Source organism: Mastigoproctus giganteus, chromosome 3 (assembly GCF_048544385.1).
Source record: "Mastigoproctus giganteus isolate SK-2022 chromosome 3, ASM4854438v1, whole genome shotgun sequence".
Classification (NCBI taxonomy): Eukaryota; Metazoa; Arthropoda; class Arachnida; order Uropygi; family Thelyphonidae; genus Mastigoproctus; species Mastigoproctus giganteus.
Genome location: NC_143577.1, coordinates 239,346,759 through 239,374,492, shown reverse-complemented (window position 1 = coordinate 239,374,492; position 27,734 = coordinate 239,346,759). Strand labels below are relative to the sequence as shown.

The 27,734-nt window shown below is 37.1% G+C and overlaps 1 protein-coding gene across 1 annotated transcript in view; it reads left to right on the top strand.

Moving 5' to 3' along the window:
* The window catches only part of LOC150088923 (ubiquitin carboxyl-terminal hydrolase 19-like), a 337,177-nt gene that overhangs the window by 57,838 nt on the left and 251,605 nt on the right, over positions 1–27,734 (top strand). The window contains 2 exon segments of the mRNA XM_090370360.1: positions 7,432–7,562; positions 26,529–26,627. Of these exon segments, the coding sequence (XP_090226486.1) occupies positions 7,432–7,562; positions 26,529–26,627 (230 nt within the window).

Below are 27,734 nucleotides of genomic sequence, written 5' to 3'. Positions count from 1 at the left end.
GATAGATAGATAGAGAGAGAGAGAGAGAGAGAGAGAGAGAGAGAGAGAGAGAGAGAGAGAGAGAGTATCAAATTATTGATTTTAATTATGAGGGCATTATTGGAGAAGTGTCAATATATTGCCAATACATAAAGAGATTCTAAGAGCGAAATTGGTAAATTCAGACTGGTTAGTATGACTTCAGTGGTAGGGAAAATCTTCAAGGCAACAATTAAAAGTGCAATTCAGGACATTTAGAAAGAAATTGCATTCTGAAGGACACATAACATGGTTTTGTTAAAGGAAAATAATGTTTAGCTAACTTAGTAAGCTCCTTTGACGTACTCGTGAGCTGGATGTAGGGAACAATTTCGACATGGGTTATTTGGATTTTAGCAAAGCATTTGTCTCAGTCCCTCACTAGATGTATAAGTTGGAACATGTTTTGATTCTGGAAAGTTCTAAGATGGTTTGCAGGGTGGCTGCAGGGCTGAAGGGACTGGTCGCGACCAATGGATATTCTTCAGGTTGGTGTAACATCAGAAGTGCAGTTTCCTAAGGTTCTTGAACTACCCTTTCTGATTTTCACAGATGACATCAACAAATGGATAAAAAGTGTGATGTGAAAATTTGCAAATAACATAAAGGTTGGAAGAGGTGTTAATGATCGTGCCATGCAGCACTCCTTCGTGGTTGACTGGAACAGGCTTCAAGAATAGTCAGAAAAGTGACAGCTATGTTTTAATGTATAAAAGTGCAAGGTCTTCTGCTTAGGGAATAGCAATCCCAAAATTATACACTTGGTGGGGTTGAATTAAAAATAGTAGATGAAGAAAGCAATTGGGGAGTTTCGATACAGGCAGATATGAAGTTTTCTGAACAGTGTAAACAGGTGGCCAAGAAAGCCCACAGTGTCCTGTTTCTTGATTTATCGAACATTATCCTGTAGAGATATGGAGATTATAATCCTACTGTATAAGGCAATTGTAAGACTGCATTTGGAATACAGTGTCCAAGTATGGAAACCTCATCTGAAAAAAGACATTGAGCTTCTTGAAAGGATCGAAAGACAGTCAACTCGCATGGTGAAATTGGCAGAAGGGAGACCGTACAGGGAAAAACTCTGATTATCTAGGATACAGAGCTTGGCAAACAGGCACCTTAGAGGGAGATCTGATTGATGCTTATAAGGCTAGAGAGGTTAGTAAAATGAATGAAGGTGGAATTTTCACTGTTATAAAGAATTCCTTTACTAGGGGCCATAAATTCAAATTACAAGGGAAAAGGTTTAGACTACATTGTAGGAAGTTTTCTTTTTTCTAATGAGTTGTTTAATGGAATAGATTGCCTCCACTGGTAATTGAGGTTGACAGTTTGAAGAAATTCAATGGCCAACTGGAAGTTACCTAAGGTTGGTTGGTGGTTTAAGGATTTTATGGTGCATTAAGTTACCTGAGGAGGGAAGTGCATAATTTGTATCTTTTTTTTTTTTTTTTTGGCTGGCATAATTATGTGGCAGATACTACTACCAACCAAAGCTTTATACAGACTTGACTTTTCAGGAAGGATGTGAATGTGCTGGAAAATGTATAACATATAGCAACCAGATTAGTTATTGATATAAAGGATTTTTACAAAGAGATACTTTATTTTTGTGCATTGCTCAGTCTCACAATTTTTTTCCGCATAATTATTTGGGATATTTGAGGCTCTTGAAAGCCTTTAGCAAATTAATAATGAGGTATATATTTTCATTGCTGATAGCACAAACTATCAGAAAAGCAGTCTAATATTGGGAAATAAATTTTAAAAGATAAGGGTGAGTTCTTAGGTAACCGAAGTTTGAAAACCTCTGCTTTACTGTATTGTTTTATTCTCCCTTCTGCCAGTTCTAAATATAACTTTCAATCTTTATTCTTCCAGCACTACACCACAAAAATCAAAAGTTGGTACTTATGTCTTCAATTTTTTTTTTTTTTCTTAGGTACAAAATGACATGAAACAGGTTTGTGCTCTAGAATTTTTTTCTAGTACATTTTCTATTTTTTAATTTTTTTTTTATTTTTATTAAAACCCCAAACACGAGAGGTATTAGAACCTATAGTACTTTGTGCCATGCTTGGGTTGGATGTTAAGAAGATGAAAGAAGATATTTGTTGACATTAGACTTGAACTTCTGTAGACTCATTTTCAGGAAATACGTATGAAGGAAGGTTGTTCCAGAAAATGGCAGTTGAATGAATAAACGAGGAAGATGAAAAGTTGGTTCTGTGAGTTTGAAGTTGGACAATAAATAGATGTTGGCTGCTGGCAGCACATGCTCGGACTGTTTTAAAAGAGAGGGCTGGAATTATATAAGCCAATTCAGAAGAACAGTGCCCATGGAAGTATCTGTAGAAAAGGCATGCAGCAGAAGCAGTACGTCTATGAGACAGCGAGTGGAGAGACTCTGTTAGAGAGGAGTCATTAATTAACCTAACTGCCCTCTTCTGAATGGAATCTAGAAGCCTGAGAGAGGATTTGGGGGGCACCGCCCCAGATGTGGGAACAATATTGTATGGTAGGGCGGATTTGCAATTTGTACAGAGTGAACAGCTGTTTGGAAGAAAAGTAACGCCGAGAGTGAAAGAGAAAACCAAGTTTTTTAGATGCAGAGGAAGCAATATTTGTAATGTGCTTGTGCCAAGAGAGATTAGAAGTCAGAGTAATCCCCAAAAGAGATATCTTTTTCCCTAGAAATTGGAGTGTCACCAAAGATAAGCATAGGAGCAGAAGAATCCTTTTTGCGAGATATAAGACAAGACTGAGTTTTAGAAGGATTCAAATCAACTAAGTTATCTTTTCCCCACTGGAGAATTACCTGGAGATCAGCATTTAAGAAATTGGTAGCGGATATTCGAGAAGTTGAAGTTGATTGAGCAGAGCAAGGTTTCTCAAAATGGAAAGTGGAATGCAACGTGCTATCATCGGCAAAACTATGGTTAGGATTTCCAGTCAATGGAAGAAGGTAATTAATATACAGGAGGAAAAGATTGGGGGAAAGAACTGAACCTTTGGAGACACCAGCATTAGTGGAAAGGTTAGAAGGGAGAGAGGCATCTACCATCACCCTCAGTGAGCGATCAGAGAGAAAACTGGATAACCAATTGCAAAAAACAGTTGGCAAACCATAAGATGGAAGCTTGTTTAGGAGACCTTTAGGGGTGACATTTCTATCAGCATGGCCCACACTCGTAGGTAGAAGGAACTTGTTTTGTAGAGACAGGATACACTTAAACAAAGGTGGTGCAAAAGTTTTTGCCAGTATTATTGAGGATACCTTAAAGCTGGAACAGATTGGAATCACTGGGAAAATCCTTAGATAGATAGAAGGATGGCTTCAGGGCAGGAGGCAGAGGGTTGTGATAAATGGCTATTCCTCAGATTGGGTTGATGTAAGAAGTGGGGTTCCCCAAGGATCAGTATTAGGACCACTGTTGTTTTTAATTTTCATAAACGACATTGATGAAGGGATAGAGGGCATGATGTCTAAATTTGCAGATGATGTTAAAATTGGTAGAGTAGTAGGTAGACCTAGATAGACTTCAGGAATGGTCAGAAAAATGGCAGCTCTGCTTTAATCCAACAAAGTGTAAGGTATTAACATCTGGGAAACAGTAATCCCAAAATAACTTATTCACTTTGTGGAGTTCAACTAAACCCAGTACTGGAGGAAAGGGACTTGGGTGTTACGATACGATCAGACATGAAATTCTCTGAGCATTGTAAACAGGTTGCAAGGAAGGTCCATGGTGACCTATCGATGATCTATCAAACTTTTGCAAGTAGAGATAGGGACATGATAATCCCATTATATAAGGCTTATGTTAGACCACACTTGGAATACTGTGTTCAAGTATGGAGACCTCACCGAAAGAAAGACATTGAGCTTCTTGAAAGGGTGCAAAGACGGGTAACTCGCCTGGTGAGATCGGCAAAAGGGCATCCTTATGAAGAAAGACTTTGAATATGTGGGTTGCAGAGTTTGGAAACTAGACACCTTAGAGGAGATTTGATTGAGGTGTTTAAGGCTCTGAGAGGCATCAGTAAAATGAATGAGGACGAAATTTTCAAGATTATAAATGATGCTAGAACTAGGGGACATAAATTCAAGTTACGGGGGGAAATGTTTAGATTGGACTGCAGGAAGTTTTATTTTAGCCAGCGAATTATAAATTACTGGAATAAGTTGCCTTCATGGGTGGTAGAGGCCGACAGTTTGGGGAAATTCAAAGGTCATCTGGATAGTACTTTCGGGTAAGGGAAGCGCATAGGATGATAGGTTTAATTTCCTTTTTTTTTTATTAATCATTATTATTTATTTTATTTTATTTTATTTTTTTGTTTTTATCATTGTTTTGTTTGGATTTTTTGGCTGGTGCAGCATAAGCCATAGGCTTTCTTGCACCATTCGGCCATTACTAATACTAATACCTTTATTTCAAACACGATCAAAAGCCTTTGAGATGTCAAGAGCAACTGTTTGTGTTTCCCTCGAACCTTTCCATTGAATTTGTCCATAAATGGGTAATATAAGCCCGAATATCACCAGTGGATCGACACTGACGATCATTGATCAGCCAGAAGGTTTCTAGGTAGTTTAAGAGTTGGCCGTTAATTGATTTCTCCATTACTTTAGAAAGAGTAGAAGTAATTGCAATGAGACGATAGTTTGATGGTAGGGATTTGTCACCCTTTTTAGGAACTGGCTAGATATGAGCAAATTTCCAAGCAGAAGGAAAAACACTTTTGGAATAAGAAAGTGGAAAAAGGCGGTGAAGAACAGGAGTAAGTTCAGGAGCACAGATTTTGAGAATATGTGGAGAAATACCATTAGGACCTGGAGATTTCTTAGCATCAGATTTGTCAAAATCCTTCTCATATCCTTTTGATGGAAGACCACAGGAGGCATTGAATGGAGCGTGTTGGGAATGGTGGGAGGTGTTTTACCAAGATCATTGATACAGGAGTTGGAAGAAAAATGGGATGCTAGCAGGTCAGCTTTATCCTTGGCTGAAGTAACAACAGAACCATCTGGTTTGGACAGAGGTGGGAGCAGAGATGGGCAAAAGTTGTGGCCTTGCTTTGGCAAGAGACCAGAATGCTCGGCTACCATTAGGGCAAGGAGCAAGTTTTCTACTCTTAGCCTGTTCAAACTCTAGTTTGGACTGATTAATAACTGCTTTACAATTGTTGCAAGCTTTGGAGTAGGCAGAAAATGAATCTGAAGATTTGGAAACAACCCAATTACGATATGCAACGTTTTTCTCTTGAACAGCCTTACCACATTTATTGGAAAACCAAGGTTTAGATAAAGGATGAGATTTTAAAGTGGAGTGTGGAATAAAGGATTCCATTCCTACAAGAATAATTTCACTGACACCATCTGAGCAAACGTTGACATCAGAAGTTTTGAAACAGTAATCCAACCAAGGAAAAGAAGAAAAGAAATCTTGCAGGTCATCCCATTTTGCATTCCTGTAATGCCAAACAATATGAGGTTGGGAACAGCCATGAGATAAAGCCTCCATTGGAGAAGAGACGATCACCAAGTTGTGATCTGAGGTGCCTAAAGGACCACTCACTTTGTGTACTTAGAAGGGTTGTTTGTGACAAAAAGATCAAGCGTGTTAGCTGTATGGTTAGGATTGTCTGGTATTCTTGTAGGTAAATGAACAATCTGTGCAAGGTCATTAGTAATTGCAAAAGCCTCAGCATCTCAACTAGCTGGGTCTGCGTGACTTGAAAATGGAAGCCAGCTGGAGTTGTGAACAGTAAAATAACCAAGGAAAATTACCTCACTGTTAGGAAAGTTGGACTGGAGAAAGTCAAGTTGCAAAGAGAGGAAGTCAAAGAGCTCCAAGTGATTAGTGGAGTTGGGAGAATGGTAGAGACAACAGATGAATTTGACACAATGATGTAGAGAGATTTTAAGCCAGAGGAGATCGAAACGAGGAGATTCCAAATTAACAAGTCTCTGATTATTTTGTGGAAGAAATTTCAGCTGCTTCTGCTGAGTTATATTTAAACAATGTATAAGGACAATGTAATTATCCTTAAGGAAGTGAAACCCTTCTTTCTACTCTTAACCTGTTGTTCACAAGAAATCATGAACAAGATATTGCTAACTTTTGTAGCACATTTTCATCCTAATCAGTAGGGACGGTTCAATTTTTAATAGAAAAACTGCGGAAAAAAATTAAATCACAGATTGTATACCATGCAAACATCATATACCAAAATGTTATGATTACTGCCTACCAGCAGCTCCTTATTTCAAAGATCTTTTAATAGCAAATTAATCATTAGTAATGATTAAGTCAAAAACGTTTGTTTTTCATAGTAAAGGAAATAATCTCCAACAAGTTGGTGTAGAAAGCAGTCAGGCAGATAGCTAAAGAAGTGATTGTAACTATTTCAGTGACTGACTTTCAATCCATTTTATGTCAAAAACATCCTAATTTGCTTCCCCACTCCTGCTGTATATGTAGCCGAGCATTATATTTAATGTAGCCTTTAGGTCTGTAGCACACTCTTGTTCTCAATTTGTTGGCCTACTTTTTTATTATCAACACTAGATGGACTCAATATTATTCTGACAGATATGGTGTTCTTGAATTCATTTGGTTTCCAAACCAAAGCATGATCCCTCCTCCTCTTCTCTCATATCTGTCCTTGTACATGTTGTACATACTATATTTAAATTCTACATCCAGCATGTCGGAATGACACCATGTTTCTGTTATTCCTACTTACATTGACATTTGTTGACTTAACCAATATTTTAAATTCATCAGATTTATTAACTATATTCTAAACATTAGTATATAAACATGCAAGAGTATCTTTTCAATTTCTTTATAACCGAACACAATTCTATATTGTTACCAGTGTCACAGCTGTCCCTAGAAATTTTTTTTATTATTGGATATTTAATTAATTTCAACATTCTTTGAATACCTCTTCAGCAATTTCTCATTATTTTTCCAGTCTTATAACCAGTTTCAGCTTTAGCTATTGTAGTGTTACAATGGCCCTGTGTTTCCTGTATTGCTTTCCAGATTACTGTATGATATGATGCTCTATATTCTAATTTCAGATGGCCTTTAACATATTTATTGACATATTAAAAGAAGAATAAAAAGATTTTACTACCATGAGATGAATTTCAGATAGGTAAAAAGAGGTGGAAGGGAGTATAAGTGTAGGTTTACAAGTTAAAAAAATTTGTAATAATTTTTTATTATTTCAGTAATTGATTATTATATAAATTATGACAATCACGTTTTAATGAATTTTTGGTAATTGTTAATTGCCATATGGGATCTAAAGTAATAATTTCATACAGAATATTCTGATTGCCAAAGTTTTATGGGATCGGGACTATTTAAAAGTTTTTTTTTTTTTTTGTAGATGGCAGAAAGTGGAACTGTGACTTGTATCATAGTATTGTTATAGAAGGCACACGTCACCAGCAGAAGGGCAGCAGGCTTATTATTAAGATGATAAAGCAAGTACCTAATATTCAGTGGCCACACTTGGAGGTGATTTTTTATTTTTAATATATTTTCTAAATATTTGCCTGAGTGTATCATATTTTGCCCTGGTTGTAGGTTTATTTTTGGAATTTATCTTTTGGTTTCTGAACAATTGGATGTTTTATTTCAAGTAAAACTTTTGAGTAAATTCTATTTTAAAATTTTCCTTTTGCAAACAATATCTACAAATTTAGTAAAATTTTTAATTAGAAAATTATTATATACATTTTTATATTTTAAATTATTATATACATTTTATATTTTGAATTATTATATACATTTTTTATATTTTAATTTATTATATACATTTCTATATACATATTAATTATATAACTGATTTTATCTAAAATTGGTAAAAAATAGAATTCTAGAATTAGTTTGTGCTATATATACATATAATACAGAAATACACCTTTCTCTCCCCCCCCCTCTTTATTGATTATATATGCATACGTGGTTAGCAGTGAGTTATGACATTGGAAGTTAAGTTAGATATTATTATTTTTTGAAACTTTTAAATTAATTTATTATTCATTTTAAATTAATTCATTTTTTTTTTCAGCAAGTAACCAAATAATGTAATAAGTTGGAAAAATCTTGTAAAAGTGATGGATTTCATATTAGAGTTACTTCAGAACTAATATTTTGATTTTTGTAATTTTGGACTTAAGATAAAGGAATTGGAATGAAAAATTTATTTTAAAAAAATTTTTATCAGCTAGCTGGGATTTCCTGAAATGTGAATATTTTAAGTGACACACACAGTTTATGTAATCTGCTCCATGATTATTAGGATCCCATAATCTAATATGCAATTTCACTCAACCATTGAAAAGATTTCATAATATGATATGTGACTTGTGCCCAATTGGTGGTTCTTATTTCTAGGAAAGGCCTCACCAATTTTAGATATAAAATAAGTTTATTTCTAATTTAGAATCGGTATTCAAAACTGTTAATTAGTATTTTCTGAAAGTCTTTTTTTTCAGGTTGTTGGTTGTAATGTGAAAAGAAAGCTATTGACTACATTTCAGAACAGTCCAGCAAGATAACATTCCTGTATAATAATTAATTGTGAAACCCTGAAAACAGTGAAAGATATAAATAACATTAAATGAAATATAATTCCAAGAGAAAACTTCAGTAAGTTTTACCAGTTTTTCTGTAAGGAACAGTTGATGCTTTATCACTGACTCCGAGAACTACATGTTTAGAAAATTTTATATATATATAAATGGGTTTTCAATGTAACTCTTTAAAATAAAAGTTTAAAGAGTCATGTGGAAAGGAGGTATACAGTAGATGAAATGGTTTCGGTGAAAGCAAGATTAATAAATTAGGTATGATTAATTTAATATTAATACAAATTTTATATATATATATATATATATATATCACTGCCCAATTTGAAGGGGCTTAAAGAATTCCTGTAGTTGCAAACAAGAATCAAGCAGAGACCTTGTCAGTGAGTGACAGGCCATGTATGTCATGCCAACTAAGCTGTAACAGAAGACTTATGCATAATAGACAAGAATAATGTGATAATTGTTTGATACTAGTTTGGTACTAATACTCACAACTGGATTGTCATGTCTGCAATACCAGGGTACCTGCCCACCCACCCACCGATGAAAGGCCAGCAAGCCTTGAAATGGTGCTGCCTTCTGGGTGGTGGTGCCCACTGAGAATAAGTAACAATGGTCTTCTCTTTTAGTGAAGTGTTACTTATTTTAGGTAGTGCAGTACATGTGCAACTTGTTGAAGGAGGAGCACAATATGAGATACAGATAAAATGATGCCTTTTACACTATAAATGTATTTTTTTGCCTTTAAAAGCGAACTATGGTGTATTCACACCAATATTATATAATTATTTATTTATTGAAGTTTTTAGTTTTATAAACTTAAAAATTTTATAAATTATAATTAAAAGTTAAAACATTAAAGCATAAAGGCTGATGTAAAATAATAAACTGACAGAACATTGCATATTTCATCATGGAATTTCATGAAAGGATATATTTAGCCTGGTTTGGTGTGGTGTGCTTTGCCTGGTCAGAATCGTAATCACAATGTCACTTTTAACTCAATCTAAGACACTCTAGTTATATTGGCCATTGGCAACTGCATTGTAATAACTAAATTCAAATGTGTGATTTTACTTGCTGAGGAGCCTTTTCTCCTATTTAATACTTTAATCAGTTTCATTGTTATATTACATTAGGTAAATTTTCAAGAATGAGAGCACTCCCCCCCCCCAAATAAATAAACACTATTGATAATCTGCCTCCTCACCCCCTTATTTAGAGGTGGACATATTATTTTTGTTATAGTAGCAGTAGTAGTTATGAGATCTCCCAGTGCCACTGTTAAAAATTGAAAGTTGGGTAAAATAGTTTCATCATCTCAGGAAATATTTTCATTCTTTAAAATATTCATTGCAATTAGACAATGTTTTGGAATTAATGGCCTTTATTCGCATTCACAGTAATATTGATTTTCAACTAATGGGCAAGTTTCTTTGTCCCAATTAATATTTAGGGTATTTCCATAACCAAATCATATACAAATTTATTAGTTATGTTAAGATAGGTTTGGGAAATTCGCAATATGGCTAGTTTATATTTAGATTTTATATTGAATGAGAAGTTTTTCATTGCTGATGTTCTAATTTTTCCAATCATTATGGGACTGCACGGCAACTTGAAATCAACAGCATTATTTCGTGGAGCATTATTCTGCTGTCTGAGTGTGTATCTTCACTGTTTAATTCTGTTTGCTTTTGCTGATGTATCACAGCAGTTCCTACAAAAACCACACTTGTCAGTTAGTCAGATCAGTGAAAAATGAGCTAGCCATTTTTTTTTCAGTGAAAATATTGTTTTATAGTTTATTCACTTGAAATTCACATAATTATCATAAAGTAATCATCCTTCTTAAAATCAGGCGTCTCCATAGCCAGGTGGGAAGGAGCAGCAGTGCGTAGCACGCGCTTCTGATTAGACCGGGGTTCGAGCCCGTCACAACCATATACGGAGGATGCGGAAAGGTCAGGGAATGACCACCGCATATCCCCAAGCAATATGGCCTTAGTTGCTAATGCTCCTAAAAAAAAAAAACCAAATAAACCTTCTTAAAATCAAACCAATTTTGCTATTTCAGCACATCATATGTCATACTTAATATTTAAAAAGTAAAGGCTATTTTATAATGGACTTGTAATCAGATTACACAAATGTAATGTATGAATGAATCTGTATGAAGTGATTTAAATAAATCATCTGAATTTCAAGTGGCTGAACTATATAATAGAGTAAAAACTCAAATGTTTCAAACATAAAGGATGCATTTGTCTGTGCACACATGTTTGCATGTGTGAGAGGACAGACAGATGTATGTGGACACAGATTGGTTTGGTTTGGAAATACATGCCTAGTCAGTTGAGGGATCAGTCCATATCAGTAAGTTTGTGGTGGTTAGGAAAGAATGATGTGTGTGTGTGTGTGTGTGTGTGTGTGTGTGTGTGTGTGTGTGTGTGTGTGTGTGTGTGTGTGTGTGTGTGTGTGTGTGTGTGTGTTTTCTTCATTATTGTCTTCATACTGCATGTTCCAGAACGTTGTGATTTGAATAACAAGCATATTAAGTTTTGCATGCATCTGGGAAAGACTATTACAAACTTTCGGTTTCTCCACTGACAAGAGCACATTATGCTTGCTGGTATTCTGTAATATTTTGTGATACCATGTGATGCTAGTAAAGTCTGTAGTCACATAGCATGACACAAATAATGATGGGTCATATGACACACTAATTTCAATAACTTTATTAGTCTGCATGCCTTTTAGATAACCTTGTAAATGCAGGATGGATGAGGGTGTTGTCACCCACAGTATCAGTTTAAAATTGGAAAATTGGGCTCGTGAGGAACTTTGAGTAATTCAGTTTTTGTGTGCAAAGTATGTTCCACGAAATTCAAGTTATTATTTTAATGGTAGCTGAGGTTGTCGTTCATATCGTAGTGTGTTTTTGTCTGTGAATGTGTATGTGGACTGAAAAACCCAGAGTAACTTCTGGGGGGGGGGGAGGTTGCTATGCCTGATAACTACAGCCTTAATTGATGGGGACTTTAGAAATTATTTGTTATTTAGGGAAATTTAACTGTGGCCTCCCCCGCAAATGAGTGACAAATGGTAATGTAGTATTAATAAAGGCAAATTGATGCAAGAAAGCCAGACTTATTCAGCCTCCATTTTGAACTTTAACTGGCTTCCTCCGTATCTGTCCAATCTTTCCTTAAATTTGCATAAGCTTTCTAGTGTTACAAGATTAAACGGCAATGTATTCAATTAGTTAATAATCTTTTGTCTAAAAGAGAATTTTCTTATATCTAGTATGTTATCTTTTCTCAGTTTAAGTGCATATTCTCTAATTAGATATTCTCATGATTTAATTTATCCAAGCCTTTCAAAGGCTCAGTAGTTAAAATCAAGGCCCCATGTAAACTTAAGACTTTGCAGTACACAAAACTGAAATCTCTCTCTCTTTCTTTATGTGTGTGTGTGTGTGTGTGTGTGAGGCCTTGAATGGATTGAGCAAGCTCAGTGCTGATGGGATTTTTCCTCTTGCTCAGATTAAGAATCTGAGGGAGCATAGATTCAAACCAAGGAAAGACAGTTGTAGAATAGATGTGCAGAAATTTGCCTTTAGCCAGCAGGTAGTTGTTTGGTGGAACAGACTTCCTTCTCTTGTTGTTGAAGTTGATAGCCTAAATAAATTTAAGGCTGAGCTGGACAGGCATTTGGAATGAATGGAGGGGGAAATGGGAGGGTTTTTTTTTTTTTTTTTGGCTGATGCTGCATAAGCTTGCTTTCTTGCATCGTATGCCTCTGCTAATGCTAATATATATAGAAATGTCCATAAAAATGAATGGGATTTATATAATATTATATTATTTTATTAAATGTTATTATTAATATTGCTTTATTAGATTAATAAATGCATAATGCAAAAAAATAGCTAGTAACCTGCCTAACAGCCCTTATATAATTAGTTAACACAAACTTATGTAAACTTACCTGAAATGCAACTACACAGTCTTTTTGATCTCATTCTAGAGCAGTCAGAGTTCTAAAATATATATTCATATAAATTATCATGTATTACCTGTGTAGTTGCAGGCGCCTCCGTAGCCAGGTGGGAAGGAGCAGCAGTGCGTAGCACACGCTTCTTGATTAGACCGGGGTTCGAGCCCGTCACTACCAAATATGGAGGATGTGGAAAGGTCAGAGAATGATTGCCACATATCCCGGCGCAATATGGCCTTAGTTGCTAATGCTCCTAAAATCCAAACAACAACAACAACAACCCTGTGTAGTTGCATGTGCATGTAATGGCTATTTGGTTAGAAATTGCATTAACTCTACATTCTGCATACCTGTTAACTAAATTTTATACAACCAAGTAAATTTCAAAAATTCTTGGTAAAATTACGAACAGTAATTTATCTTAATTATCATAATATTCATTTTTTTGCTTTTATATATGTAAAGAAATTAATATTAAAAATAATAAAAATGCTAATTTTTGTTTATTTTTTCTATTTTATATTATTCTTTTCAGGGTATTATCTGTATGTTTTTTCCATTTATGTTTCACTGTGCCTTCCATTTCCATGCTTTTATCATATAGTATTAGTATTAGTATTAGTAACGGCCGTATGGTGCAAGAAAGCCTATGGCTTATGCTGCACCAGCCAAAAAAAAAAAAAAAAAAAAAAATCCGAACAAAACAATGATAAAAACAAAAATTAAATAAATAAATAATAATAATTAATAAAGAAATAAAAATAATAAAATGAAATTAAAAATTAAATAAAAAGGAAATTAATCCTATCATCCTTACCCGAAAGTACTATCCAGATGACCTTTGAATTTCCCCAAACTGTCGGCCTCTACCACCCATGAAGGCAACTTATTCCAGTAATTTATAACTCGCTGGCTAAAATAAAACTTCCTGCAGTCCAATCTAAACATTTCCCCGCGTAACTTGAATTTATGTCCCCTAGTTCTAGCATCATTTATAATCTTGAAAATTTTGTCCTCATTCAGTTTACTGATGCCTCTCAGAGCCTTAAACACCTCAATCAAATCTCCTCTAAGGTGTCTAGTTTCCAAACTCTGCAACCCACATATTCGAAGTCTTTCTTCATAAGGACGCCCTTTTGCCGATCTCACCAGGCGAGTTACCCTTCTTTGCACCCTTTCAAGAAGCTCGATGTCTTTCTTTAGGTGCGGTCTCCATACTTGAACACAGTATTCCAAGTGTGGTCAAGTGTGGCCTTATATAATGGGATTATCATGTCCCTATCTCTACTTGCAAAAGTTCGATAGATCATCGATAGGACACCATGGGCCTTCCTTGCAACCTGTTTACAATGCTCAGAGAATTTCATGTCTGACCGTATCGTAACACCCAAGTCCCTTTCCTCCAGTACTGGGTTTAGTTGAACTCCACCAAGTGAATAAGTTATTTTGGGATTACTGTTTCCCAGGTGTAATACCTTACACTTTGTTGGATTAAAGCACAGCTGCCATTTTTCTGACCATTCTTGAAGTCTATCTAGGTCTCTCTGAAGAAGCTCAGCTTGACAGTGATCATTAACTACTCTACCAATTTTAACATCATCTGCAAATTTAGACATCACGCCCTCTATCCCTTCATCAATGTCGTTTATGAAAATTAAAAACAACAGTGGTCCTAATACTGATCCTTGGGGAACCCCACTTCTTACATCAACCCAATCTGAGGAATAGCCATTTATCACAACCCTCTGCCTCCTGCCCTGAAGCCATCCTTCTATCCATCTAAGGATTTTCCCAGTGATACCAACCTGTTCCAGCTTATAAAGCAACCGCTCATGTGGGACTGAGTAAAAAGCTTTGCTGAAATCTAAATAAACAATGTCGAAATTATTCCCTAAATCCAGCTCGTGAGTGACCCTTTCGAAATAGCGAACCAGATTTGTTAAACATGATTTTCCCTTTACAAAACCATGCTGACTATCCTTGAGAATTTCAATTCTATCCAAATGATCCTGAATTCCACCCTTGATCAATGCCTCCATGATTTTCCCTACTACTGAAGTCAGACTGACAGGTCGATAATTTCCCACTTCACTTTTAGAGCCACCCTTATGTATGGGAGATACATTTGCACTTTTCCAATCCAAGGGAATCTCCCCAGAGTCTAGTGATGCTCGCATAACCAGCCTCAGTGGTTCAATGCACTCGCTTGCCGCCTCTCTCAAGATTATAGGGTATATTCCATCAACTCCAGGAGCCTTACTAGTCTGTAGGCTTGAAAGTTTTTTCATTAAATAATCTTGCGAAATTTCAATATCATTAATTACATATTTTTTAACTTTGCTCCCACAATTTCCCATTGCCACAAAAGGCTTTTCATTTGTAAATATCGATGCAAAATAACTGTTGAGTTCATCTGCAACGGCAGCTGGTGTATTTATTACTATCCCCTTTCCCTTACGTAAAGGTCCGATCTGGTTTGTCCTGCTCTTCTTGGCATTTATATATGTGAAGAATTCTTTATCCCCCCTCTTTGCTCTGTTTGCTAGTGATTTCTCATAAACTGCCTTTGCCTGTCGAACCTTTTCTGTGGCTCTATTACACACCACCTTGTAGCTGTTATAGGCTTCAGTACTTTTTATTGCTCTGTAACGTTTCTATGCCACCTTTTTCTGCTCAAGTAATGTGGCAACTTCACTATTCATCCAACTTGGAACCCTTCTCGTGGAGTATTTTTTTAATGGTATATACGCATTCAAGGCATCTGTGATTAATGTTTTAAAAGCGTACCACAGTTCAATTGTATTCATTCTCTGCGCGATATCTACCCAGTTAATAGAGGCCATGTAGTACCTTAAGGCATCGTAATTTCCTTTTCTGAAATTAAAACCCATTCCTTTGCCTTTTACTTCTGCTACCTCTCTCGTCATCATCCACCGTAGAACTCCGTGATCACTTCCTGCTACTGGTTCCTCTACTGTCAGCCCTGTTATGTCATCTGATTCATGTGTGATGATGAGGTCTAGGATATTCTTTTCTCTAGTACTTTCCCTGACATGTTGATACAAATAACAGTCATCTAGTTGATTTAAAAATTTTGTTCCCCATGTCGAGTTTCCTTCCCATTTACTCCAATCAATTAGAGGCAAATTGAAATCACCCATAATAAGGCATTGACGCTTACTTGCCCATTCCATTTGCATGTAGAGGCTTTTGTCATAGTCTTCACAATCACCTGGTCTGTAGATTACTCCTACTCGCATTGTACCTTTGTTTCCAACTATCTCACACCATACAGACTCTATACTAGCATGTGAAATGTCTGAATCTGGGAAAGCTATCGTCGCACTCAGGCTGCTTCTGATAAGAAGCATTACCCCACCACCCCTTCTATCTACTCTATCCTTCCTAAATACATTATACAAGCCATACTGAAACTCATCATCCCCAATTTCCGGGTGGCACCACGTCTCCGTAAGCCCTATTATGTCCACGTTACTTGTTTTAACCAGCAGTTCGAATTCGCTCATTTTATTGACGACACTTCTAACGTTACTGTATAAACAATTAAGATTTACTGTTCTTGTATATTTAACAACCCTAACACAACCCTTGAAGTTATTTAGGCTCTCTTCCCTGATATTAGCTACCTGCTCACGTGAAACGTCTTTGCCCCCAGAACATCTAGATAATACGTCCAGTTGGGGTAACAGATAAGAACTCTTAAGGTATAGCTATACCATTTGTAGTCTGTTATTTTTCACTTTCATTCACTTTTTCATTGTCTCTTCAGTGGCTTCTAAATTTATCACTTCAGGTTATTAACAGGACCAGGGTATATCTGCCAGGGGCAAAGGTTGATGACGTTGTAGAGCGAATATCATCTTTTAAGGGCACAAAAGGTGATATAGTTGTACACGTTGGCACTAATAATATTAAGAGTAGGAGACCGGCAGAATTACTTAACAAGTACAGGTCACTGTTGAACAAAAGCCGAGAATTAGGGTTGAATTTGAAAGTGTCTGCAATTCTGCCCAGACACGATAGGAGGGAGTATATGATGAGAGCCTTGTCGATCAATTCGGCCCTGGAAAGATTGTGCAAGGCTCAAGGGGTAGAATTTTTTCAGCCTGGACTGTACTTGTTAACAGGAGAGATTGCTTCTACAGGGATGGGATACACTTAAATAGAAAGGGTGCAAGAATATTTGCTGATGCTATCGAGGCAGTGTTAGGTGGGTCGTAAAACTGCTAGCTTGGGGGGAGACAAAGACCAATAGATTGACAGTAGCCACTGGCAGAGGTGAAAGAGATTCTTGCACTGCTTCTATTAGAATGAGCAGAAGCCTGAAAAACAAGATGCATGGTATTTCAGAGACTGCTGGGAGCCATTGTGGTACAAGTAAACACATGGGTTGTGTTAGGGTAGCTAAGAATAGAAACAGGTGCAGGTATACTTGCCTGTACACCAATGCTAGGAGTTTAGTAAATAAATTTGATGAATTTGAGGTATTGCTCAAAACATCGAAGGCAGATATTGTTGGGATATCAGAGACGTGGTGTCACACAGATATAAGGGATGCGGAACTGCAATTTGGGGAGTACAACGTCTACAGAAAGGATAGACAGGATAGGAAGGGGGGAGGTGTTATGCTATTAGTTAAGAAACACATAAAAACCAAGGAAGTGAAGCCAGTCGACATCGCTGGACAGTGCAGTGTGGAGTCAGTTTGGTGTGACATAAACATTGGGAGATCAAAATTGAGAGTAGGAGTGTGCTATAGGCCTAATGACTCTGATGAGTATAATAAGGAACTGTACAGGGAAATAGAATGGGCCAGTAAATCAGAGTGTCTTATAATGGGAGATTTTAATTTCCCAGATATTGACTGGAATTTGGGGGCTGGATACTCACACACTAGCAGGGCTTTTGTGGATTTATTGGATGATTGTTTTCTACATCAGCATGTTCGGGAGGCAACTAGAGGGAGCAATACTCTTGATTTGATTATCAGCAGTGATTCTTCATGCATTAAGAATCTGCAGATAAATGAACCACTAGGTGGCAGTGATCACAGTGTGCTGAAGTGGGATTTACTCAAAGAGGTAACTACCATTAGGGGTAAAGGGAAGGGTTATTGCATCCGTAAAGGCGACTACGATGGACTGAGACAGTATTTAAATTCTATACAGTGGGACCAACTGATGATGTTACCAACAGCAAATTCAAAATGGGAAGCATTCAAAGAACTTATCTTGGAAGCTACTAGGCTTTACATACCAACTAAGAAATATTGTTCAAGGTTTAGGCCAAAATGGATGTCAGATGAACTAATGAGGCATATGGCAGAGAAGAAAAATGCATGGGATACTTACAAATTAACACATGACACAGAAGCCTATGATAGATACAAGTTGATATGCAACCAAGTTACAAAGGAGGTTAGGCAGGCGAAGGCAGATTACGAGAAATCCTTGGCAAGGGATGCAAAGAAAAACAGCAAAGAGTTCTTTACTTATGTAAACTCTAGAAGGAGAGGGATGAATCAGATTGGTCCTCTTGATATTGATGGGTCAAGTGTTGATGATCCTGCTCAGGTAGCTAACAAACTAAATGAATATTTTGCATCGACATTCACACATGAGGAGTTATTCAGCGAGGGGAATGCCAGAGGTGTATTCAACTCTAGCAGTAAGTTACAGAATTTTGAAATAACTGGGAGTAAAGTGGAGGAGAAACTGTTGAAGATAAACACAAGAAAGGCACCCGGGGTGGATGGGATCTATCCAGTTATATTAAAGGAGGCAGCAAAGGAAGTAAGGAAACCCTTAGCCATAATTATGAGAGCTTCCTTGGACTCAGGGGAGGTACCCATAGACTGAAAATGTGCAAATGTGACCCCAATTCACAAAGGAGGATCAAAGGCTGACACAAGTAATTATAGACCTGTGAGCTTAACTTCTGTTCCAGGAAAATTAATGGAGGCACTGGTTAAAGAAGCACTGCAGGATCATTTAGACAAGACTTCAGTTATAGCTCAGACACAGCATGGTTTTGTTAAGGGGAAGTCTTGCCTGACCAACTTGATTGGATACTATGATGCAGTCACAAAAGAACTGGATGCAGGGAATAACTTTGATATTATATACTTGGATCTTAGAAAGGCTTTTGATACTGTTGCACATGGAAGACTGCTACACAAATTGGAGCAGTGTGACATTGGAGGCAAATTACTGCTATGGATAAAGGGGTGGTTGAGGGGGAGAAGACAGAGAGTGGTAATCAATGGACACTGCTCATCGTGGACTGATGTTATTAGTGGAGTCCCTCAGGGCTCAGTGTTGGGTCCATTATTGTTTTCTGTATTTATAAATGATATTGATGATGGTATATCGGGATTAATGTCCAAGTTTGCAGACGATACAAAGGTTGGCAGGGTTGTCAAGGACACTACTGACACTATGCTGCTGCAACAGGATCTGGAAAGGTTGAGCAGATGGGCTGAGAGGTGGCAAATGAAGTTTAACATTGACAAATGTAAAGTACTACACATGGGAAACAGCAACCCCAGAGCAACGTATCAACTCTGTGGTACAACACTGACAGTGGTAGAGAATGAAAGGGACTTGGGGGTGGTTGTGCAGGCAGATATGAAGTTCTCTGAGCAGTGCAGACGGGCTGCAAGAGTAGCTCATGGAGTATTGTCAATGATATACAGGAATTTTTCCAGCAGGGATAAGGAGGTGATTATTCCATTGTATAAGGCGATGGTCAGGCCACACCTAGAGTACTGTATACAGGTCTGGAGGCCTCATTTCAAGAAGGATGTAGAGCTGCTGGAACGAGTACAGAGAAGGGCAACAAGATTAGTGAATGGAACAAAGGGGTGCTCTTACGAAGAACGGCTTAAGTTTTGCAAATTACAGTGTCTGGAGACTAGGCACCAGCGAGGTGATCTGATAGAGGTGTATAAAGCCTTGAATGGTTTAAGCATGCTCAATGCTGATGGGATTCTTCCTCTAGCTCAGAATAATCACCTGAGAGAGCATAAATTCAAATTGAGGAAAGACAGATGTAGGATAGACGTGCGGAAATTTGCCTTTAGCCAGCAGGTGGTTGGTTGGTGGAACAGACTTCCATCCCTTGTGGTGGAGGTTGATAGCCTAAATAAGTTTAAGGCTCAGCTGGACAGGTATTTTGAACGAACGGAGGGGTGAAGTGGAAGTGGTTTTTTTTTTTTTTTTTTTTTTTTTTGGCTGATGCTGCATAAGGTTGCTTTCTTGCATCAAATGCCTCTACTAATGCTAATTAAATTATTTTAACTCTTTCCCTTTTACATTTAAATTATTATTTAACAGTTTCTATACTATAGTCCCTTACCAGTCCTCCATGACAGTATAGCAGTTTTGTCACTTGTTTGGTGGGGTCTCTGTTCAATTCCTATCGATGAGGGAGATTTCTAAATTCCCTAATGTAAATTTCCTACTTTACATATTTTACTTTGTGTATATATAGGAATGCTTCTTTATATCAAAAACTAACCTTTTTTGCTCTTTACTGCACCTTGACCAGCAGAGGAATTTAAAAATTTCTCTTCAGTTGAGGTTGTAGTTTGCTGATCTCAGGCAGAGGGAGAAGAGGTCCCCCCCCCCCTAGTTATTCTGGGTTTTTTGGCCAGAACAACACGCAAGTAAACTTGGTAACACACACACTTTTACAGACAATATATTTTTAAAGGTATAAGTTATGCTTGGGTGCTATTAGCATAATATAGCCCTTTACCTCCATCTTTGCTGTTATTTGCCCAGGGGCTCACAACATGAGTTATGGGCTTGGCACACCCAGGGTCCTGAGCTGGATATCATCATTCTTCTTTTTCTTGGTGATTTTCTCTCTCTCTCTCTCTCTCTCTCTCTCTCTCAGGGTAATTCAGAAAAAAATTTTTTTTTGGCTGGTGCAGCATAAGCCTCAGGCTTCCTTGCACCATATAGCTAATAATAATAATTATTATTATAAATACAGCCACTCCCCGACTTATTTAAGAGTTGCATTCCACCAAACTCTATGTAAGCGGGTAGTTGGTTGGTGGAACAGACTTCCATCCCTTGTTGTGGAAGTTGATAGCCTAAATAAATTTACGGCTCACCTGGACAGGTATTTCGAATAAACGGAGGGGTGAAATGGGAGTGTTTTTTTTTTTTTTCTTTTTCTTTTTTCTTTTCTTGGCTGATGCTGCATAAGCTTGCTTTCTGGCATCATATGCCTATGCTAATGCTAAGTTGAATTTTGCGTAAGTTGGAATTTCCCTAAAGGCTTATGCAGCACTCGTAACTATGTGCACTGAATTTGATTGAAGCAAAATAGAAATGTTCGACAAACATGTAAATAGAATTATTTTTTTAATTATTTTATCTCATGCGCAGGATAAACTACAAAAATTTCAAAATTATAAAATTACAAAAAGAGAGAAGAGACAGGCATAACATCAGCAAGTTTTACCTTACAAGTATTGTTGCCAGAATTAACTCTCCAGCTGATAAGCACGCTGCTGCGGAAGTTGAGGGCTGTGGAGATTCAGAAGGGGTTTTTTCCAACACATCACAAAATTTCTCTGCAGCTGCAGAATCGGCACTGGCGACTTCACCACATTTTGGAAACCAGCACAATGCTTGAACCTATTAAACCACCCATTGCTTGCCATGAACTTAGCTTGGTTTGCTGTACTTATCCTTAATATCTTCATAAATGCTTGTTGCTTTTGCTTGAATGGCCATTGGACTCAGGGGCACTTGCTTCCGAATCTGATTTTCCATCCATATTGTTAATAGCTTTTCCATCTTTGATATAGCACCTGAACGCTGTTTGGTGATCACTGCTGATCTTAAATGCGTTGATACTTTAACATTTTCTTTTATACACATACACTGTCCCGTAAAATAGCATTCACTGTTGAAGACCTAATTCCATGCAATAGATGACAAACTTTGTCTTGCTTTGTACTTCTTAATTAATCATCTTCATTTCTAAATCAATTTTGTTTTGTTTCCTAGCACTGCCAGGACTTGCACTTTCTGTGGTCCCTTTCACTTCGCCATTGTAATAAGTAAATAGGAATGAAGAGAAGATTCTGAAAATTTGTTTTTTATATGATTGAAGATTTCAGTGAAGAGGAACTCATTTCACCATGATACTATAACATAAAAACCCACAGAATTCCAGTTATCGGTATCATTGCAAATGCAATAAGATTGAGTTTACTACCCATTTATAATAGATTGCACTAACAGAAAAGCCCAATAAGCTGGAAAGTGCAAATTGTTTTATGGTAGTGACCCCCAGAAATGAGTTTTAGAAAAATATCACAAAGGTATTCAAAATTGACTCTTATAACGGAACATATGATAAAAATGAAAGTATAGTGCAATTTTCATTATAAATATGACCTTTTAGAGAGATAAATAGCTTAGTTATATAGCGAAAATTTCAACTTCTGAGATCTTGGAATGAATTCCCAAAAAAACACAATGTGTTATTGGGTTCACTTTATGATATTTTCACGATACCTCTATTTACGGGATGCAAAATATGTTTGCACCAGCCGGCAAAAACTTACGTTAAGTCGAATTTTCATAAGTCGAGTATTACGTAAGCTGGGGAGTGACTGTATTCATTTACGTACTGGTTAGTGCAAATGCATCATTTTAGTACACAGCAACCTACTAAAGTAGTTAAAATTGGCATCATTTAAGTATATCTCATATTGTGAATACCTTCACAATGAGTTGCCATGAAATTGCACTACCTCAAATAAGTAACGCTTCACCAGTGAAGAATGAGATATACTTAACGATGCCAGTTTTAACTACTTTAGTAGGTTGCTGCTAAAGTAATTAAAAGTGCGTACTAAAATGATGCATTTGAACTAAGCTATATGTCAGTAAACTTTTTAGAACATGAGGCTTTAGCTCTAAAACATTTTCAATATTCATTTCTTAATATTTATATTTCTAGCGATATTGGTCTCTGCTGCATTGCATGTCTTATTTGTGTAGCATTTAATGTTTTTCCCACATTTAGAAGAAGATCTGAATGACAAGGAAAAGCTGTATATTCATTATGGTCGTAGTGTTTAATTGACTTGGCAATGGCCCTAGTCCATAAATCAGGTTTAATTACTTGCTGAAAGATCTTTTTTAAACACTCAGAATACTTAAATAATATATATATGATCTTTAATGTAAGGTGCACAGGTACACACAGGTACCCTGACTTTACAACACCCTTCATGGCACTAAGCCAGGGATTAACAATAATATATAATATATAAATAATATATCTAAGTATTATTTAAGTATATATATTGATTTCACTTCTCCTGTTTCTCATTTGTTGCTTTAGTTACATGCTGGTTTACTTTCTATTTGCGGCACCTCCTTAGCCAGTTGGGCAGGAGCAGTAGTGCGTAGCACATGCTTCTTGATTAGACTGGGGTTCGAGCCTGTCACCACCAAATATGGAGCATGGAGGAAAGGTCAGGGAATGACCACCGCATGTCCCAGGAGCAATATGGCCTTAGTTGCTAATGCTCCTAAAAACCAAAAAACAACAACTTTCTATTTGCCACATACTGGACCTGCCACAAGTGGCATATTATTATTTTATATTCTAATTATGTATTTCACAACATATGATAAGTAATGCTTTGCGGCCACTGAAGTCATGATGACAGATGGACTAAGAAAATAACAGAATGGTACTCAAGAGGAGCTAGAAGAAAACCTGAAAGACAAAGGCTGAGATGGATAGATGAAATTCATGAGTTTGTGGGTAGTAAATGGATGGCCAGTGCTCAAAACAAAAGGAACTGGGAAGTTGCTGGAGAGGCCTTCATCCTGCAGTGGATTGAAAATGGATGATGATGATGATGATATCCATTTAGGCCTAAATCTTGAACAATATTTCTTTGTTGGTATGAAAAGCCTAGTAGCTTCCAAGATTAATTCTTTGAATGCTTCCCATTTTGAATTTGCTGTTAGTAACATCATCAATTGGTTCCACCGTATAGAATTTAAATACTGTCTCAGAACACCGTAATCACCTTTATGAAAGCAAAAACCCTTCCCTTTACCCCTTATGGTAGTTACCTCTTTGAGTAAATCCCACTTCAGCATACTGTGATCACTGCCACCTAGTGGTTCCTTTATCTGCAGATTCTTGATGCATGAAGAATCATTACTGATAATCAGATCAAGAGTATTACTCCTTCTAGTTGCCTCCCGAACATGCTGCTGTAGAAAACAATCATCCAATAAATCCACAAAAGCCTTGCTAGTGTGTGAGTGACCAACCCACAAATTCCAGTCAATATCTGGGAAATTAAAATCCCCCATTATAAGACACTAATTTACTGGCCCACTCTATTTCTCTGCACAATTTCTCATTATACTCATCAGATTCATTAGGCCTATAACACACCTACTCTAATTTTTCCTTTCCCAGTGCTTATTTCACACCAAACAGACTCAACATTGCATTGTCCACCAACATCAATTGGATGCACTTCCTTAGATTTTATGTGTTTCTTAACTAACAGCATAACCCCTCCTCCCTTCCTGCCCTGTCTATCCTTTCTGTACATATTGTACTCTCCAAATTCCAGTTCCGCACTGCTTATGTCTGTGTGACACCATGTCTCTTATATCCCAACAGTATCTGCCTTTGATGTCTTGACTAGCACTTCAAGCTCATCGAATTTATTAACTATACTCCTAGCATTGGTGTACATGCAAGTATACATGCACCTGTTTCTACTCTTAGTTACCCTAACACAGCCCATGTATTTACTTGTTCCACTATGACTCCCAGCAGTCCTGGAAATTCCCAGTGTCTTGCTTTCCAGGCTGCTGCTCAATTGCATTTCAATAGAAGTAGTGCAAGAATCACTTTTACCTCTGCCAGCGGTTACTGTTAATCTATTAGTCCGTGTATCCCCCCAAGCTAGCAGTTTTCCAACCCACCTAACTCTGCCTCGATAGCATCAGCAAATCTCATCAGTGTATCCCATCCCTGTAGAAGCAGTCTCTCCTGTTAACAAGCACAGACCTGGCTGAGAAAAATTCTACCCCTTGAGCCTTGCACAATCTCTCCAGGGCCAAATTGATCGACAAGGCTCTCATTATATACTCCCTCCTATCGTGTCTGGGCAGAATTGCAGACACTTTCAAATTCAACCCTAACTCGTGGCTTTTTTTCAGCATTGTCTTGTACTTGTTAAGTAATTCTGCCGGTCTCCCACTCTTAATATCATTTGTGTCAACGTGTACAACAATACCACCCTTTGTACCCTTAAAGGATGATATCTGCCCTACAACATCATCAACCTTTGCCCCTGACAGACATACCCTGGTCCTGTTCCATCTATCCTTTTTGCACAGTATGTTCCCCATTTCCTTGACAATAGAGTCACCTACAACTAGTTCCTTTGGGACGAGCGCATTCTGCCTTAGGGGTTGCCTCTGCGTTGCGTGATGTTCAAGTGCAAGCTCTGGTATTGATGTGGGTAGCTGAGAGCTTGATGGGCCCCTCAATTTAAATCCTTCGAGGGCATCCACTGTGTCCTTCAAGCTCTCATATAAGCCCATAACAATGCTGAGTTGGTGCCTGATTTCCTCGCACTCCTTACATCGCGCACACATAAAGACATTCCCCTTGGCAATATCATGTCCCGTTCCTGATTGCCCCACAAACATCAAACAAGTAGTTCATTTCAATAGATGGTGATTCAGAGGACAACCACCCCACCTCAGTTCTCCCCTGAGCCACAGCACTTCCACTAGTTTGAGCCTTTTGCTTTGCTGCTCTGAGTCATGATTTCTATTCAAGTTCAATAAACTTCCAGGACAAAATATAACCCTAAACCTATATCCCAATGCAGTTATAACACTATATATATATGTATTTCGGTATCGAATATTATCTCCGAGTTACATTATATGACTTTCTTAACCCCTGTCAACTTATATGTATTAACTTATGATGTTACGTTTGTAATAACAAGGTCGCTATACTTATTTAGTTAAAAAAAAGTACAATTCAATTGACAATGAAATTTAATAAGATTAATAAATTTTACTGATTAATTGATACTACTATACTTGCTATCTATTTTTCCATTAAAACTTAACGCTATCTAGTTTTCTGTTAAACATTGTGCTAGCACATGTATCGTATAACAATGGCGGAAAGTTACAAACGGTTAATCTACGAACATGAGGTATTATTTACTTTGTGAATATGATTAACAAATATCACAAACAGTAAGAGGACTTTGTACTGAACCTTGTGGAACTCAAGTTCTTTTTCCAGTTAGAGCCGTTACCCAAATATAGAACTTCATTTTTCACAGTTTTATATTTGAACTGCTGTTGTGGTGACATCATTGTCACACGAATGCATGAGACTCAGATTGTTTACTCAGGGATTGCATATTCAGATAGCCCTGACCTCTCTCACTAATTTCATTAAAGTGGGGGGGGGAACTACCTTTTGACATTTAGTGAAACAGTTGCAACTGTGGTTATTTGCATAAAGTCAATTTTTCTTTCTCTCTCTTTTTTTTTTATATTTATTTTTTTTTAACATTAGCACGAAGAACTACATGTTGGGCTGAATGCTTTAGTCATTTTAGTGAATATTGAAAAAATCATGTTTAGGTAATAGTTTCAAATGTAAACTTCCAGTTTTTCAATGAAGATTTCATATATCTTTACTGATAATGCTGTTAGCAATTTACAACATTGCAATATAATGATATTTTGTATATCGTATTTCTATTAGCTTTGTAACCAATGCTGCATTATGGTAATAACAATTTTCACATATTTTTATGCAGCATCAAGAATTTGAGGAATCTTCCACAATGGAAGTCGGAGGCACACAAGAAAATTCTGTACTTGAAATTGCCCAAATAAAGCATGAGGTGATTGAGCAGGTAATCTTATTTTGAGGTCTTATTTTGTTCTTATTTGTAATATTATTTTGAGTTCTGTTTAAAACTACATTATAAAATTCAAGTTTTTTCATAATTTCTTAGCATTTTAGCCATGTGTAATGAAATTGATATTAAGTAGCACACATACTTAATGAGCATTAGCATTAGCATTAGTAGAGGCATTTGATGCAAGAAAGCAAGCTTATGCAGCATCAGCCAAAAAAAAAAAAAAAAAAAAAAAGTAACATAAATAAATAAAAATAACCACTTCCACTTCACCCCTCTGTTCGTTCGAAATACCTGTCCAGCTGAGCCTTAAACTTATTTAGGCTATCAACTTCCACGACAAGGGATGGAAGTCTGTTCCACCCACCAACCACCCGCTGGCTAAAGGCAAATTTCCGCACATCTATCCTACATCTGTCTTTCCTCAATTTGAATTTATGCCCTCTCAGGTGATTTTTCTGAGCTAGAGGAAGAATCCCATCAGCATTGAGCATGCTCAAACCATTCAAGGCTTTGTACACCTCTATCAGATCACCCCGCTGGTGCCTAGTTTCCAGACACTGTAATTTGCAAAACTTAAGCCTTTCTTCGTAAGAGAACCCCTTTGTCCCATTCACCAATCTAGTTGCCCTTCTCTGTACTCGTTCCAGCAGCTCTACATCCTTCCTGAAATGAGGCCTCCAGGCCTGTATACAGTACTCTAGGTGTGGCCTGACCATTGCCTTATACAAGGGAATAATCACCTCCTTATCCCTGCTAGAAAAATTCCTATATATCATTGACAATACACCATGAGCTACTCTTGCAGCTCGTCTGCACTGCTCAGAGAACTTCATATCTGCCTGCACCACCACCCCCAGGTCCCTTTCATTCTCTACCACTGTCAGTGTAGTACCACAGAGTTGATACGTTGCTCTGGGGTTGCTGTTTCCCATATGTAGTACTTTACATTTGTCAATGTTAAACTTCATTTGCCACCTCGAAGCCCATCTGCTCAACCTTTCCAAATCCTGTTGCAGCAGCATAGTGTCAGTAGTGTCCTTGACAACCCTGCCAACCTTCGTATCGTCTGCAAACTTGGACATTAAGCCTGATATACCA